The 18,922-nt window shown below is 41.0% G+C and overlaps 1 protein-coding gene across 1 annotated transcript in view; it reads left to right on the forward strand.

Annotated features, from left to right (window-relative positions):
• The window catches only part of LOC311037078 (poly [ADP-ribose] polymerase tankyrase-1), a gene marked incomplete at its 5' end in the record, with an annotated part of 67,321 nt that overhangs the window by 35,261 nt on the left and 13,138 nt on the right, over positions 1–18,922 (forward strand). Inside the window, 2 exons of the mRNA XM_084046145.1 lie at positions 8,052–8,132; positions 17,773–17,959. Of these exons, the coding sequence (XP_083902271.1) occupies positions 8,052–8,132; positions 17,773–17,959 (268 nt within the window). The remainder of the gene's footprint in view (positions 1–8,051; positions 8,133–17,772; positions 17,960–18,922) is intronic.

An 18,922-nucleotide genomic window follows, 5' to 3' on the forward strand; every position in this document is an offset into this window, starting at 1 on the left:
AAATAAACACTTCAAAGGATTGTAACAGGTGCAGGGGATATCGGTAATCAGCACAGGTGAAAATAATGTTCCTAATCAGTAGCTGTTCTTTCACATAAAGACACTCTATTACAGAGTCAAACTGCAGACTGGTCACACTTCCTGGCAGAGATGTGCGCTCCACTGAGCATGTGAACCTTTCTATTGGTTTTTAGTCATGACTGCCAGTTCCCACCTGATGTCGTGAGGGAGTTCTGACTGCTCCACACCGTACTGAATAACTACTAGCTTGCATAATGTCTTCAGTGTTGGACTTAAATCTAAGATATACAGACCATCAAAGAGATGGAAGTCTGGCTCTCCAAAGAGTATGATACGATCTCCCACCATGAAACATGCACCATAATACATCTGAGAAGGGCCGTTTCCCTTGAGTTCAACCTTATACCAGGTGAAGGTCACTGGGCTGAATTTCCACACATCATTTAAGTATTCCTGGTTGTAGCCACCATATATGTACAGCTCTCCATTGTAGGCAAAGGCTGAATGACCCCAGCGTCCTTCTGGGAGAGGCTTTGCAGGAGGTTTGTTCAGCCAGTTGTTGGTCTCTGTGTCAAACACACTGATTTTGTTGACGACCCTCAGGTCCCCATGGCCCCCAAATACAAACATCTTTGTCCCGATGATGGTGGCAGAGTGACTATATGAAACAGGTGGTGGAGTTCCTCTGGTGTTAATTAAAGCCCAGACCATTGTGGTGGTGTCCAACTTGTACATCTCATTAGTCATTCCAGTCCGCTCCTTGATTCCTCCATAGATATACATGACCTTCTCCAAGACACAGGCTCTGTGGCGGTGCTTCGCCTCTGGTACAGTTCCAGAAATCTCAGGCTTGAACCATCTGTGGGAGTCGACATCAAATCCATAGAGCAGGTTGCAGTAAGGATATCCCCCCCATATGTAGACGCACTCTGCTATAAGTACAGCTGTGTGGCCCCAGCGCCTGGAGGGAACATCAGGGGGACCTTCTCCTCTTCCATTTGTCCATGGGGGCAACGTCCTCCAGCGTAGAGACACTGTGTTAAAGATGTGGACTTCCATCTGACCACTGTTCTTGTGATAGTTTCCTTCAAATGAGTACATCTTGTGTCCGACTACCACAGCAGCTGGGCTGTAATTATCATGTCCTTTCAGATGTATCGTCCAGTGAAACATTTCACACACCAGCACCACTGTGAATCAGTGCAACTAATTTACAGAAAGGTTGTTAGAAAGCAGAGCAATTTATTCACAGAAGTTGCTGAATGGTGTTGTGTTAGAAAATACAATAACGACATTTAAAAGGACAAGTACATCTGATGTCATAATGATGTTGTGATATCATTGTGTGATGACATCTTTATATGGAATAGCTAATGACGTTACTCAACCTGAATGTCTGTTTCAGCTAAATCTATGATCTGAAATTTATCAGTACTATGACATCAGTAATCCATATTGGGCATATTGTGATAAAGACAGACTCTCTGTGTGAATTAATGACTCCTCTGACAGGAGGGAGAATTATAATGATTAAAATACGCTCTGGTTTTTAGCTGACTAGTTGACTCGTTATATGGAATTATTCATGTTTCTACTGTACCACTCGTCTGGCCCCACCTTCACTTAATGCGGCCCACAGGTTAATATCGGAATACTGATATATTATTGATTCCAGCTGTTACAATTCCAAACATGCAAACATGACCCGCTTTAATTACTTCAGTCTATATTAGTAGCTCAAGGACTAGTTTTAAAATTCTATTGTCTTTTTTATGTCCAATGTATTTGTATTTAAGTTCATAAAGTTAACATAAGTATAACTAAATGCATTTGAAATTTTAGATTCCAATTAAAAAATAGGGGAAAAAATCTGGATTCCAATTAAAAAATAGGGGAAAAAATCTGGATTCCAATTCAAAAATAGCAAAAAGAGCAGATCTACAAGCTCAAAACGCATCGCGGTGCGACACGTTTTGAGCTTTTAGATCGGCTATTTTTGCTACTTTTGTGTGACAAAGAATGGCGAAGTACAGCATTAATTTACGAAAAAAAGTTACAATACGGAGATAAGAGGTGTCTGACCGACAGCATATGCAATGTGGCCCTCTGGAGTGAGTGTGGAAATATAGTGGCCCTCTCCATCATCAAAGTTGCATCACCCCTGGTGTAGAGGATAGCTGATCTACAAGCTCGTATAGGGCATCTATTTTTTCTTAACCCAGTAATCTGTTTAACAGGAGTAGTTCACCCCAAAAAAATACGTATTTACTATCAATTACATTCCCCATGAAGCCTTGAATTCATGTCGTTTCTTTTAGTTTTTATCAATAATTTGTCAATAATTTGATGACGGCGAGGTCTCCGGTAGGAAACTCAAAGAGTCTCCTATAAGTCTCCAATTGGCTCAGGAATGTGACAAAATGCGCAAAAACAAAACAAAAACTCCATGAATTCAAGGCTTCATGGAGGTTTTTTTGGGGGTGAACTACTCCTTTAAGAAGACACTCTTATTATTCATAACTGTGGCCTGGATGTCCATGCAATCTTTGAATACATGTATTTTTTTTAGACAACATTTTTAACTCAAATTTTTGCTTCTGGTTGGAATAACGTGTTCCTTCCACGCGCTACGTCCAACCAGGGAAACTCTCCCCTGTCAGGTGACAAGAAGGTCAGTTGGCTCTCATGCATTGAAGGAGGCATGAGCTCGGCCCTGGCCTCCCTAGGTTGGCAGAGGGAAGGTAGTGCCCAGGATTATTATTACATATATAATTGGCACTGGGTGTAAAAAAAGGGGGGTTACAAAATCGTGGGATGAAAAAAAAAAGAAGGGAAAAAAAAAGAGTTAGATCTCAGACAAAATAAACACTTCAAAGGATTGTAACAGGTGCAGGGGATATCGGTAATCAGCACAGGTGAAAATAATGTTCCTAATCAGTAGCTGTTCTTTCACATAAAGACACTCTATTACAGAGTCAAACTCCAGACTGGTCACATTTCCTGGCAAAGATGTGCGCTCCACTGAGCATGTGAACCTTTCTAGTGGTTTTTAGTCATGACTGCCAGTTCCCACCTGATGTCGTGAGGGAGTTCTGACTGCTCCACACCATACTGAATAACTACTAGCTTGCATAATGTCTTCAGTGTTGGACTTAAATCTAAGATATACAGACCATCAAAGAGATGGAAGTCTGGATCTCCAAAGAGTATGATACGATCTCCCACCATGCAACATGCACCATAATACATCTGAGAAGGGCCGTTTCCCTTGAGTTCAACCTCATTCCAGGTGAAGGTCACTGGGCTGAATTTCCACACATCATTTAAGTATTCCTGGTTGTAGCCACCATATATGTACAGCTCTCCATTGTAGGCAAAGGCTGAATGACCCCAGCGTCCTTCTGGGAGAGGCTGTGCAGGAGGTGTGTTCAGCCAGTTGTTGGTCTCTGTGTCAAACACACTGATTTTGTTGACGACCCTCAGGTCCCCACGGCCCCCAAATACAAACATCTTTGTCCCGATGATGGTGGCAGAGTGAATATATGAAACAGGTGGTGGGGTTCCTCTGGTGTTAATTAAAGTCCAGACCATTGTGGTGGTGTCCAACTTGTACATCTCATTAGTCATTCCAGTCCGCTCCTTGAGTCCTCCATAGATATACATGACCTTCTCCAAGACACAGGCTGTGTGGTACAACCTCATCTCTGGTACAGTTCCAGAAATCTCGGGCTTGAACCATCTGTGGGAGTCGACATCAAATCCATAGAGCAGGTTGCAGTAAGGATATCCTCCCCAGATGTAGACGCACTCTGCTATAAGTACAGCTGTGTGGCCCCCGCGCCTGGAGGGAGCATCAGGGGGACCTTCTCCTCTTCCATTTGTCAACTTCCTCCAGCGTAGAGACACCGTGTTAAAGATGTGGACTTCCATCTGACCACTGGTCTTCTTGTGATAGTTTCCTTCAAATGAGTACATCTTGTGTCCGACTACCACAGCAGCTGGGGTGTCATTATCATGTCCTTTCAGATGTATCGTCCAGTGAAACATTTCACACACCAGCACCACTGTGAATCAATTTACAGAAAGGCTGTTAGAAAGCAGAGCAATTTATTCACAGAAGTTGCTGAATGGTGTTGTGTTATAAAATACAATAACGACATTTAAAAGGACAATTACATCTGATGTCATAATGATGTCGTGATATCATTGCGTGATGACATCATTATATGGAATATCTAATGACGTTACTCAACCTGAATGTCTATTTCAGCTATCTATGATCTGAATTTTGTCAGTACTATGACATCAGTAATCCATATTTGGGCATATTGTGGTAAAGACACACTCTCTGTGTGAATTAATGACTCCTCTGACAGGAGGGAGACTTATAATGATTAAAATACGCGATCTAGCACACCATGTATACGCTCTGGTTTTTAGCTGACTAGTTGACTCGTTATATGGAATTATTCATGTTTCTACTGTACCACTCGTCTGGCCCCACCTTCACTTAATGCGGCCCGCAGCTTAATATCAGAATACTGATATATTATTGATTCCAGCTGTTACAATTCCAAACATGCAAACATGACCCGCTTTAATTACTTCAGTCTATATTAGTAGCTCAAGGACTAGTATTAAAATTATTTTGTCTTTTTTATGTCCAATGTATTTGTATTTAAGTTCATAAAGTTAACATAAGTATAACTAAATGCATTTGAAATTTTAGATTCCAATTAAAAAATAGGGAAAGAAATCTGGATTCCAATTCAAAAATAGCAAAAAGAGCAGATCTACAAGCTCAAAACGCATCGCGGTGCGACACGTTTTGAGCTTTTAGATCGGCTATTTTTGCTACTTTTGTGTGACATAGAATGGCGAAGTACAGCATTAATTTACGAAAAGTTACAATACGGAGATAAGAGGTGTCTGACCGACAGCATATGCAATGTGGCCCTCTGGAGTGAGTGTGGGAATATAGTGGCCCTCTCCATCATCAAAGTTGCATCACCCCTGGTGTAGAGGATAGCTGATCTACAAGCTCGTATAGGGCTGCTATTTTTTCTTAACCCAGTAATCTGTTTAACAGGAGTAGTTCACCCCAAAAAAATACGTATTTACTATCAATTACATTCCCCATGAAGCCTTGAATTAATGTCGTTTCTTTTAGTAATTATCAATAATTTGCCAATAATTTGATGACGGCGAGGTCTCTGGTAGGAAACTCAAAGAGTCTCCTATAATAAGTCTCCAATTGGCTCAGGAATGTGACAAAATGCGCAAAAACAAAACAAAAACTCCATGAATTCAAGGCTTCATGCAGGGTTTTTTGGGGGTGAACTACTCCTTTAAGAAGACACCCTTATTATTCATAACTGTGGCCTGGATGTCCATGCAATCTTTGAATACATGTATTTTTTTTATGCAACATTTTTAACTCAAATTTTTGCTTCTGGTTGGAATAACGTGTTCCTTCCACGCGCTACGTCCAACCAGGGAAACTCCCCCCTGTCAGGTAACAAGAAGGTCAGTTGGCTCTCATGCATTGAAGGAGGCATGAGCTCGGCCCTGGCCTCCCTAGGTTGGCAGAGGGAAGGTAGTGCCCAGGATTGCATAGTAATTGGCACTGGGTGTAAAAAAAAAAGGGGGTTACAAAATCGTGGGAAGAAAAAAAAAAGAGTTATATCTCACACAAAATAAACACTTCAGAGGATTATAACAGGTGCAGGGGATATCGGTAATCAGCACAGGTGAAAATAATGTTCCTAATCAGTAGCTGTTCTTTCACATAAAGACACTCTATTACAGAGTCAAACCCCAGACTGGTCACACTTCCTGGCAGAGATGTGCGCTCCACTGAGCATGTGAACCTTTCTAGTGGTTTTTAGTCATGGCTGCCAGTTCCCACCTGATGTCGTGAGGAAGTTCTGACTGCTCCACACCGTACTGAATAACTACTAGCTTGCATAATGTCTTCAGTGTTGGACTTAAATCTAAGATATACAGACCATCAAAGAGATGGAAGTCTGGATCTCCAAAGAGTATGATACGATCTCCCACCATGCAACATGCACCAATTGCACCATAATACATCTGAGAAGGGCCGTTTCCCTTGAGTTCAACCTTATACCAGGTGAAGGTCACTGGGCTGAATTTCCACACATCATTTAAGTATTCCTGGTTGTAGCCACCATATATGTACAGCTCTCCATTGTAGGCAAAGGCTGAATGACCCCAGCGTCCTTCTGGGAGAGGCTGTGCAGGAGGTGTGTTCAGCCAGTTGTTGGTCTCTGTGTCAAACACTCTGATTTTGTTGACGACCCTCCGGACCCCACGGCCCCCAAATACAAACATCTTTGTCCCGATGATGGTGGCAGAGTGACAATATGAAACAGGTAGTGGAGTTCCTCTGGTGTTAATTAAAGCCCAGACCATTGTGGTGGTGTCCAACTTGTACATCTCATTAGTCATTCCAGTCCGCTCCTTGAGTCCTCCATAGATATACATGACCTTCTCCAAGACACAGGCTGTGTGGCGGTGCCTCGCCTCTGGTACAGTTCCAGAAATCTCAGGCTTGAACCATCTGTGGGAGTCGACATCAAATCCATAGAGCAGGTTGCAGTAAGGATATCCCCCCCAGATGTAGACGCACTCTGCTATAAGTACAGCTGTGTGGCCCCAGCGCCTGGAGGGAACATCAGGGGGACCTTCTCCTCTTCCATTTGTCCATGGGGGCAACGTCCTCCAGCGTAGAGACACTGTGTTAAAGATGTGGACTTCCATCTGACCACTGTTCTTGTGATAGTTTCCTTCAAATGAGTACATCTTGTGTCCGACTACCACAGCAGCTGGGCTGTCATTAACATGTCCTTTCAGATGTATCGTCCAGTGAAACATTTCACACACCAGCACCACTGTGAATCAGTGCAACTAATTTGCAGAAAGGTTGTTAGAAAGCAGAGCAATTTATTCACAGAAGTTGCTGAATGGTGTTGTGTTAGAAAATACAATAACGACATTTAAAAGGACAATTACATCTGATGTCATAATGATGTTGTGATATAATTGCGTGATGACATCATTATATGGAATATCTAATGACATTATTCAACCTGAATGTCTATTTCAGCTAAATCTATGATCTGAATTTTGTCAGTACTATGACATCAGTAATCCATATTTGGGCGGTTGACTCGTTATGGAATTATTCATGTTTCTACTGTACCACTCGTCCTAGGATATCATATCATAGAAAAGGTAAGAAAACCGTCGGGCTAAATCCCCCTTTAACCGCGTACTGCTGATTATCAAGTCCCATTTCCCAGTCACATCTTTGATTCAGGATATTAATCTCTTTATGGGTACAGAACCATAATTAAAAGGTTGAGTGCTATATTAAACATAATGGCAGTGATGACAAAGTATGAAGATATGACTTAACTGGTAGGCCTACAATCAAAGTGACTTCATGACTATGTTTTTTAACCACTTAAACACTATATACTTAGTATAATGGAACTGAGTTGGCTCTGCTTTTTCCCCTGTACACCAAATCTCTTTGGTGTAGAGCATACATGGGCAACTGGCGGCCTTGGTGGCCACATGCGGCCCCCAAGCCGCCAAATATTTAGTACTTTTACTTTTGGTACTGTACTGTAAGTACATTTTGATGCCAATACTTTTGTACTTTTACTCAAGTACATTTTTAATTTTGGACTTTTACTTGTAACAGAGTATTTTTATATTGCAGTATTGGTACTTTTACTTAATAAGTAAATAATTTGAGTACTTTTTCCACCACTGATGTCACAATACAATGACATCAGTATTATGACGTCACTAGAATGGCATTATGCATTATGACTAGAATGGCATTAAGCATTATGACGTCACTAAATGGCATTTCTCCATTGAAATTACCCCAAAAAAGGGAGGAATAATAATAAATAGTGAAGATAACATTAGTGTGATCGCTAAAGCGATCCCACAATAATAATAACTATATTTGTTCCTCATTCTCTCTGTCGCAGGCTGATGACATCAGAGCTCTTTTGATCGACGCTATGCCTCCAGATGCCTTGCCCAGCTGTTTGAAACCCCAGGCCACTGTTGTGAGTGAAACATAAATGTGTTCATGTTGATGTTTGTGTCCTTGTTGTTATGCACGACTCAGAGCAGAGTTTTAATGTTTGTGTCCTTGTTGTTATGCACGACTCAGAGCAGAGTTTTAATGTTTGTGTCCTTGTTGTTGTGCACGACGCAGAGCAGAGCTTTAATGTTTGTGCCCGTGTTGTTATGCACGACGCAGAGCAAATTGGAAATACTCCAGTAAAGTAAAAGTACCCCAAAATGCCAGTGATGTAAAGTAACTAAGTACATTTACTCAAGTACTGTACTTAAATACAGTACTTGAGTAAATGTACTTAGTTACTTTACATCACTGGCACATTTAGATAAAGAAAATAACAATCCAATCCAAATGAGCCAAATTGGCACCTGTGACACTGAGACCCTTACACACGTACTAACTGGATGAGCCGTCAGGACACAGAACAGGAGTTTTTAATTAAGCAATATTACACGAGAGGGTGTGCTTTACCGTCATTATTGGCACGACAGTGATGCGGTCAGGAACGAGGCGCCAGCCGAGTTCCGCCAGCATCACTGAAGTGCCAATAATGTAAGGTAAAGCACACCCTCGAGTGTAATATTGCGATTATACAACAGTTACCAACAAAACACATCCAAATGTATTCATATTGTGGGGCAATTAATAATAAAAATGTTTCGCTATTGTCCGTTTCCCTGTAAAGAGAAGAGTTTTTGACTGAGAGACATTAAATAGTCCCTATAGCAGTGCTTTGAGTTTGAGGCACCGTCTCATCAACACAGCTGAGCTATCAATGCTTGCGTAGTGGAATGAATTCCTGTAGGCTATATGCTCCGTCGTACGACCGTGTCACGCGGCCAAAATAACTGATCTACAAGCTGACAACGCGTCGCGATGGCGACGTGTTGTGAACTTGTAGATCGGCTATTTTGGCCGCGTGACACGGTCGTACGACGGAGCATATAGCCTACTGGACTGTTAACGAAATGGGAGTCATTTTACTTTACACAGGAGGATATTTATAACCTTCTAACCATTGATCAACCGTAAATCCACCAAATTAACAACATAGTCCATTTTGCATAGCTGTTTGTTCTCCGGTGGCGGCGGTGGGTCAGGCTACTGTCTGTTTGTTTTCCTACCGTGGGACAGAGTGACTTCACAGCACAGCTGTGCCATATAATGGTCTAATCAGGTGCGGACTGGACTGCACTGCGGAGTGATTTATTAATGTGATTAGGCCCGTGCTATGATGCTGGTTTGAAGCACGGCTAGAAAGCTATTTCAACCAATCAGATTGCTTGGTCGGAACTACCTGTTGTATAATGGCCCGTCATTACATGCCGGGTGCACACACAGAGATGCTCGTAGGCCTGCGTCCTGCGTCGCTGACGCACCATATTGCGAAAGGACGCATTCATGACAACTCTAGTGCGTCCATGGGACGCAGCTCCGATTAGCTCCGATAATATATAATATTTGTCAGCTGTGATCTACATGGACTCTCTCGGTTAGGCACCGTTGGTGGAGAAGTATAACTCTCCGGTTAGACACCGTTGTACTGGAGAAGTATAACTCGGTTAAACGGCGTTGTGTGGCAGAAGCAGCAGCACCTCGCTGTTAGTCTACGCTACACACACAGAGAGAGAGAGAGAGAGACGGCATGAGGACCTGCTCTTAAACGTGTTAAAACGTCTTGGATAGACCACTGTCTGGAATAATAACTGATCATCATACATACAGGTCTACTACTAATCTTTGTTGCTGTTGTCATCTTAAATTGACCAGCCAAAGTAAAATCCCCGATTTTAGAGTGTTCTCCCACTTGCTTGGAGATCAGAGTGATGCAATCAGCTGTGTAACATTAGCAGGTTAACGATGGCTCGTTGATCCTATGCATTTGACCCCGATCTGACCACAAAGGCAAACAAAAGCACTAATTAATGGCAGCTGTAAGTAACCGGTTGTCTATCGTCTGTGTCTTGTGTATGTTTAATAGGCAACTGGATGTTTTCTGTAGCTTAGAGATATCATAACAATTAATTCCCTGAAGAGGGTAGACCCTCTCCCTCATGCTAAACTTAAAGTGACTTATAAGGTTCCACTTCTCCTCAAAAAGACAACTTTATTTTCCTTTCTCAATGACAAGCCTAATGGTATTATTGCATGTTGACTATGTGCAATAACTGCAAGCCAATGTTCATAGGCATTGTCAGTATTTGTCTTCATTATTTCTTGAATTCCTATTTCTTTATTTGCCAATACTTCCACTGTAAGCCAGTGTTTTCAGTCTACACAATAAATAGTAAAAATAAATTCTACATTCATAAATAATACAAAATAAAATAATAATAATGATTAAAAGGTTCTATGATTAAATGTATTCTATTGGTCAAAGGTATGTTAAATCCACCTGTTGCCCACTACTAGTATTTCTTACCATAAGGTGTGCTAATACTACAGAATCATATACATTTGAAAAAATATATTTATGATTTTTTAATATATGTATATATATCGGTATCGGTCTTGAAAAGCAGGAACGGGTCGCACTGATCTAGATCTGCTATTTTCACAATATGTATCTGTGGAACTGAATCAAACTAAATTAAGTGCCTCAACTCCTAATTCCTCAGGGTGGGGGGTCCCCAGTTAAAATATGATTATTTTGGGGGGTCGCTGCCTGAAAAGGTTGAGATCCACTGCATCAGGATATAATGTACACAGTCACACACGCATAGAAGATATGGAGATTGGAGATCAAAGAAAACGATAGGGGGGGGACGTGTAATTGGGGACCCATAAAATGTCCCTGGGACCCATCTAAAAGACCACCCTTGCATCCCAGGACCCATTACATTGAAAACCTAGCAACATCACTGCACACAGCACAGCACCACTGCATTTTGGTTTGAATTACTGGGATTCATTGTCTGTGAAATTGTCCCTGTGAGTGCCGTCTTCTGGAGAATGCTGGCTCTCGTATTAAGTGTAACTCGGTGAACTGGCTGATGTGAAATCATGGCTCAAAGCCCCGCAAGTTGGGAATAACTGAGGTGAGACGTGAACGAGATGTTTTTTATACCTTCAAAGACAGGGTTTTATTAGGAACACATCAAAACACAGTACAGCAACCAGACCTTTTTTTTTTTATTGAACCGGAAAGCACAAAAGAAAACCTAAGATCTTTCTGTTTGATGGAATGGTACAAGGTGCTGCACAAAGAACAAAATCATAATAATAAAAACAAAGTAAAAGTAAAAGAGGAAGCTAAAACTGTATGAACTCTTTGACTGCCAGAATTTAAACATTGTTTGTTAATGAATTCTGTTGTTGTCTCAGGCAGGTTGTACGGCTGAAGGCCAGAGACTATGTTTTCGACTCTGTCTGTCAAGTGTGTCCATCAGTCTGTGAGCATCTAATCTCCGGCACCGTTGGACCGATCAGCGCGAAACTTTGCACACACACACACACACTCCAAGGAAGAACCTCTGCCCAAATCGTTCAAATCAACCTCATGGTGGTGCTATAAAAGAGCCCTTTCACGTTCTGGCCTATATATATACTGCATGTCTTGAACCATAGGTCGTACGGTGAAACATTTTCCGCCATTGTGAGCTTTCTTCAAAACACACCTTTTGCTTCTACACATTTTCTCCAAAACTCACACAAATCGTTACATATTATCTCTGTGTGTGCAAAGTTTCACGCTGATCAGTCCAGCAGTGCCTGAGATTAGCTGCTCACGGACAAACACATACGGACGGACAGACAGCCTGCCGGACACAAAAATAGCAAAAGACTGCTGATCTTGGGTGTGCCAAATAGCCGAGTGGTTAAGCTGCGTACCACGTACAGGCTCTGATGCCAGACGGCAAGTCCCATCCAACAAGCTGTTGCAAGCTGGATCCATTCCACTCCATTAACACTGAAATGTTATGGCTTGGGGAAAGACAGTACTGTTAGACTTGTTGTCTTTAGAGATATGTCAGTGGCAGATATTCCAGACGGTGGTACTCTAAGGCAGTGCTTCTCAAACTTTTTCATGCCAGGGACCCCCATATTGATATATATTTGGCCGCGGACCCCCATCTGAAAATATGTTGTGCCAGGGACCCCCAGAAGCAAAGATTTGTGTTAAAATGTTTGCTTTATAAGAAATATATTCAAAGATTTGCGCGAATCTTCAAGATTTTTCAAAAATAGCAGATCTACAAGCTCATAGTGTGGCGCTCGGTGCCGCGCTATGAGCTTGTATATCTGCTATTTTTGAATAGCCAAAGTCTAAAAGGTAAACATGATTGTGATGCTATATTCACACATTTTGCTGGGGACCCCCTGGAACCCCTTCAAGGACCCCCTTGGGGTCCCCGGACCCCACTTTGAGAACCAATGCGCTAAGGTGGCCATCTGCTTAGGCTGGTACAGTGGTCACCTGTTCATTCATGCACGATCTTCAAACGGCCACCTATTGGACATCAGAGGTTTTCAAAGGTTTCTTTAGGTACCTTTCAAAGTTGACGCCCACAGATTCTTGGCACCTCCCATTGAAATGATTAGAAAGTGTAGTGTGGCCGTCCAGCCACGAGATGGCGCTTGGTATCAAAATTTATTTTAAAAAAGTAAGTAAGGCATGTGTTCAAAATGTTACTTGAGTAAAAGTACAAAGTATTGGCATCAAAATATACTTAAAGTACCAAAAGTAAAAGTACTGAAATGTTTGAAAGTAGCCGATCTACGAGCTTGTAGATCGTCTATTTTCTAATGGCCGTGGTATAATATAGGGCTAAAGTGGTTAATGTATATGTTTTATAATCAGTGTTGGGCTATATTACTTAGGAGAGTAATATGTTACCTACTTGTATTACTTATTACTCCTTTGAAAAGTAATAATATTATATAACGTATTACTTGGAATCAAGAGTAATATATTACATATTACTTTATATTACTTTCCCCGTGCCCCCCCCCCTCAAAAAAAAAGACGTGTACAGTTTTTAGCCTTTTAGAACTGAATCCAATTTAATGGAACAATAGAAAACAGTTTTTATCTTTTTAAGTATTTTGCTGCTACAGATTCCATATTTGGAATTGGAACAATAATTATCCTTACAGGAACAACATAAATCTGAACTGCACACACTGGCTGCAGCCTCTCAGAAACTGAAACAATAAAGTAAACTTTTTGAACATTTCTTAACCTTTTCACTTACAACAGTCAATATTAATTAGCCAAAGTGCAAGGGGGGGAGATATAGAGCAGTGGTTCTCAAACTTTTTCATGTGAAGGACCTCCAAATTGACACTTATTAGCCCGCGGACCCCCATTTTGAGAGAGAGAGAGAGAGAGAGAGAGAGAGAGAGAGAGAGAGAGAGAGAGAGAGAGAGAGAGAGAGAGAGAGAGAGAGAGAGAGAGAGAGAGAGAGAGAGAGAGAGAGAGAGAGAGAGAGAGAGAGAGAGAGAGAGAGAGAGAGAGAGAGAGAGAGTGTGTTAAATCAGGGGTCTTCGACAGGAGGTCCGAGACCCCTAGAGGGTCCTCAGAGTTACTGCCGGGGGTCCGGCAGTAATGTGTGGTTCCACGGTGTGGTGGGGACAGAGGTACTGTAGGGGGGAGGGGAACCTGATAGCAGAGTTCCTCAGCTTATTTGGAATACTGTAGTGTAGGCTACACAGTATATCATTAACATAACCGGTTTTGCTATCTGCTACCTACCTCCCCCTACTGTCTGTCTGTCTGTCTGTGCCCACACACTGCACAGTCAGACACACACACACACACACACACACACACACACACACACACACACACACACACACACACACACACACACACACACACACACACACACACACACACACACGATGTGCAAGTGTTTGAAAACTTTAGTTACTTTGTAGATTTTGATTATTATTACAAAACATACATTAACCATTAACCTTATATAAAGTTGTCTATTTAAAAATAGCAGAACTAAGCTACACGTTGTGAGCTTGTAGATCTGCTATTTTACATTTCGTCACCTTATTAAACTAATGGCCTAAGTCATTTTTTCAAGGTTTTCAGGAAAAATAAAAAACTGATCCAGAACAAAACTATATGATATTTCTTAATCATTTCACCCAAAATGTTTATAACAAATTATGACTATTTAAATAGAAATAACACTGTCTGTCAGTTATGTAACATAAGAGATTTAAATAGGTTTAAATAGGATTAAATCTGACTTAGGCCAAAATAAAAAGCAAAACAAATTACAAAATGGCCTAAATCAGTAAATAATTTGGCTTAAGTCACAAAAACATGTGACTTAGGCCAAACGAAAGGCCTATTTTGTCCTAAGTCACACTAGGGAGTTAGGCCATTATACTAAAAGGGGCGTGAACAGCATGATCCTTTTCAATTAGGAGATAGGCGATTTTACCAGAGGTGGCCAGTGTCATGAGGACCTGACTTAGGCAAAAATATAATTTCCTCAAAAAATGACTTAGGCCATTAGTTTAATAAGGTGACGATTTTGACATAACGTGTGAAAGAGGACTTTCTGCATAACAAGTAGAGAGAAAGAGAGAGAGAGGGAAATAGTCCAGTAAAGAAAAAAAAAAAACTAAAATCTTTACTTATGTACAGTACTTGTGTAATGTAATGTGTTACTTTACACCACAGTAAAATGTTTGAAAATACATTGTTGTGTAAAATGTTTGAAAATATTTTGATGCCAGTACTTTGTAGTTTTACTCAGTAACATTTTTAACACAGGCCTTTTACTTGTAACAGAGTATTTTTATATTGTGGTAACAAAAACTGGACATTCCGCATGGAATTTGCAAGCTCATAGCGTGGGATTTAAACCCGGGCCGCAAAATCACTGGACATCAGCTTTAACCACAAGAGGGACTCTTACTTAAGCATCAGAAAGATACATACAACTTAAAACATCACATCAGAGAAAATTTGATGCATTTAGGGTTGACCTTAAAAGGCAGTTGATACCCAGTTAATACTGAAGACAGAGAGAGAGGGGTGCTTGAGCTAATGTGAGCATTTTTTCCACCACTGAGAACATGATTTCAAAAAAAGCTAAATTCTCCCCCAACCCCCTCTCCCTGCTGACTGTAGCCTACCTAACTGTGTGTGAAGGTGGCCAAACTTGTTTTGTGACAACAATGGCCAAGCTTGAAGCCACTGTCTGTCTATTAGCATATGTTAACCATGATCCTCTCTCACTGAATGAAAGGAAGGGGTCGCGACCAGCGTTGCCATGTTTGCTTATTATAAGCAACCTGTTTTTCTGTAAAGTTGCTTGTAAATATTGGTAGAAGCTTGCTGCTTTTTATTTGAGAACTTGAGGTGCATATAGGTTTAATGTGCTCATGTGGCCTATAATAATCAATCTCTTTTGGGCTTGTTTTCATAGACCTGTTTGCTTATTTCTCTCGTAAACTCTGGCAACACTGGTCGCAACAGCTGTCTCCTATGACTGAGAGAGAGAGAAAAAAAAAGAATGAGAAAAACACTGGCTTATCCTCTGTTCTTTAATTGTTGTTCTTCAGTGGTGGAAGAAGTACTCAGATATTTTACTTAAAGTAAAAGCCACCACATATACCACATAAAAATACATGTAGAATGTCCCGTTTCACAGGTTATCAAAATATATAAAAATCCTTTGAAAATAGCAGATCTATAAGCTCACAACGCATCACATGGCTATTTTTAAATAGCCAACGTTTATATAAGGCTAGTGTCATGAGGACCTGACTTAGGCAAAAATATAATTTCCTCAAAAAATGACTTAGGCCATTAGTTTAATAAGGTGACGATTTTGACATAACGTGTGAAAGAGGACTTTCTGCATAACAAGAGAAAGAGAGAGAGAGGGAAATAGTCCAGTAAAGAAAAAAAAAAACCTAAAATCTTTACTTATGTACAGTACTTGTGTAATGTAATTTGTTACTTTACACCACTGTAAAATGTTTGAAAATACACTGTTGTGTAAAATGTTTCAAAATAGCATTGTGAAAATTGTGAGCTTGTAGATCAGCTATTTTCAAATAGCCTATGTATAAAATAAAGTACAAGTACTGGAAATTGGAAATACTCTAGTACATAAGTTTGTTTTATTAATTCAATGATAAATTGTCTGCATTCATAAGTTCTCTAATGACTTCTGCTTTTAAGAAATAAACTGCAAGTAGAGTAATTGCTTTCCTCTGCTCTCTTCTGCCACCTACTGTCCACCTAAAATGAAAAACTTAAAACACACCCCCAAGGCATAGCCACACCCCCAACCTTTCACAACCTAAGGTTATGGTGGGTTATGGTGGGTACCTTTCAGAGACTCTGGTGCGTATGTGAATAGGTGACCACTGTAGGTGAAAAAGCCGAAAGGAGAGTTGTTTGAAGCGCTTTAGCTGGAGAGACTGTGGCACAGGGTTGACACTGTTGACAATGCCATTATCGTGTACACACTAAAGTCTCAAACATTTTAATGTCAAGGAGCCCCAATTTGGTACTGTATGCATTAGGTCACGGACCCCCATAACTCTGAGAGTGTATACGAATGGAACCGTAAGGGTCCATTTGGTTCCTAACTATCAAAAATTTAACCGGGGACCCCCTGGAAGTGGGGACCCCCTGGACGTTGGAACCCCCTCAAGGATGGCTGGGGGCGTCCTTGAGAACTATTGGTCTAAATCATGAGTGGGTATGCGTACTTAACACATTGGCGGCCCTATTCTGGGCGCCGTCTTACCCATTATCCCTAAACTTCTTTGCCATTTTTTACTATTTTGAAAAACATTTTCAAATAGTTGAAATAGCAAATCTACAAGCTCACAATGTGTCGATGTAGATTGGCTATTTGAACTACTTGAAAATGTTTTTCAAAATAGTAAAAAAAAATGGCAAAGAAGTTTAGGGATAATGGGTAAGACGGCGCCCCGAGAATAGGGCCGTGGGTGCCAAAACCGTGATTTAAAAAAACGAGTCCTGTTCGATCCGAGATCACTCCGCCGTGGTGACTCGCGTGAGAGATGTTATTGTTCCGAGGCGTTAGCCAGGACCATCCACCGCCGTGCACGCATATATTGTTTACAACCGGGTGCTCGTCGTGGAGTCTGCAGCTGTAAACAGCGTAGCGGTTACAGGCGGTGAGATCTCTGGCACTCAACGTCACTTTTTTTAATACAACTCTGGCGACCCAATGTGTTAACCCATTGAGGCCGGGAACGCGTCTGTGTGTCATTTTTTAGATTTCTTTGGCTATTCAAAAATAGCAGATCTACAAGCTCATAGCGCGGCACCGAGTGCCGCGCTATGAGCTTGTATATCTGCTATTTTTGAAAAATTCGTGAAAATCTTGGAATATATATATTTCTTAACACAAACAATTTTGTCAAATATTTAGTTCCAGGGACCCCCAGAAGCAAAGATGTTAGTTACTAATGTCCGCTAAAAATGAAAAAAACATGAAAACACATTTTCATTATTTTTCAAAAAATAGCCCAAAGAAATCTAAAAATGACACACAGATGCTGCGTTCCCGGTCTCAAAGGGTTAAGTACTCGATTTGGACATTCAAAATCAATATGTTTTTTTTATTATTATTGATTAACTGTTACACCCCTACTTTCCACATTGGCAGGTGAGTGCTGGGGTGGTCAGTACGGGCGCCACTGGGGGCGTGGGCATCTCCCCCTCGCCTTCGCCCTCCTGCCTATCAGCAGCCAGCAGCATTGACAACCTGAACACGCCCCTTGGTGACATCACAGTGGGAGGAGCCACGGGAAGTGGAGACGGTGCCTCTGGCTCTGACAGGAAGGAGGGAGAGAGTATGTATGGCCACGTGCACGTACAAACATGCACACGTACACAACGTGCAAACCCCTGATTGTTTCTGTCTCTCTCTCTCACACATAATCTCATCATCATTGTTCGTTCGATCTTTCAGTAATTATAGAAAGAGTTACACGTGTGCTTTTTAACACATTGACTAACTAGAAGATGGCGATTCCGTTTTGCATGGGATTTTCACTGATCGAAGCAGTCAGATCTCCGCGATGTTTACAAACAGTTTAGAGCTCAATCTTAAGGATTTTAATGAGGTCTATGGCAACTTGAAAAAAACAAAAAAACAACAATAAAACGTTGGCACTGGTGAGTACATTATGAGATTAACCTCTGGCATGGAATGTGTTAACTCATTGAGTGCCATTAACGTGTTTCACGTGTTTTAACGCTATGGTGCAACGTGCCATTAACGTGTTTCACGTGTTTTTGAAAAAAATAGGGAAAAAAAACTAAACTTTTTTTTTAGAACCCAAGATATCATTATCTGAAGATGTGCAGCTCCATCCACTCCTTGTTTAACTTATAACTGAAAAAGGCTGTATCTCGCTTCCTAAGCACTTTTTTTTTTACTTAAAAAAATATATATATATCAAAATCGTACTGGCCAGAAATAGCCAGAAATAATTTGGGCACTCAATGAGTTAACACTGAGAATTTTGCCGTGTAAGTTTCTTCTGGAGTTAAGAGATAGTTCAACCAAAGAATTACTTTTTTCTATCGATTAGTCACCCCATGGAGACTTGAATTCATGGATATTTTTTTGTTTTTGTCGCATTCCTAAGCCAATAATTTGATTATTGGCTTAGGAATGCGACAAAAAAAAAAGGTCTTCATGGGGTGACTAATCAATCGGAAAAAAAGTAATTTTTGGGGGTGAACTATCCCAAGGAAGAGAGAGTGATCGGGGGAGGGACAACATGCAACACCAGCTCTTCAGCTGGGAA

This window comes from Gymnoscopelus microlampas (assembly GCF_963454915.1).
Source record: "Gymnoscopelus microlampas genome assembly, chromosome: 21".
NCBI lineage: Eukaryota > Metazoa > Chordata > Actinopteri > Myctophiformes > Myctophidae > Gymnoscopelus > Gymnoscopelus microlampas.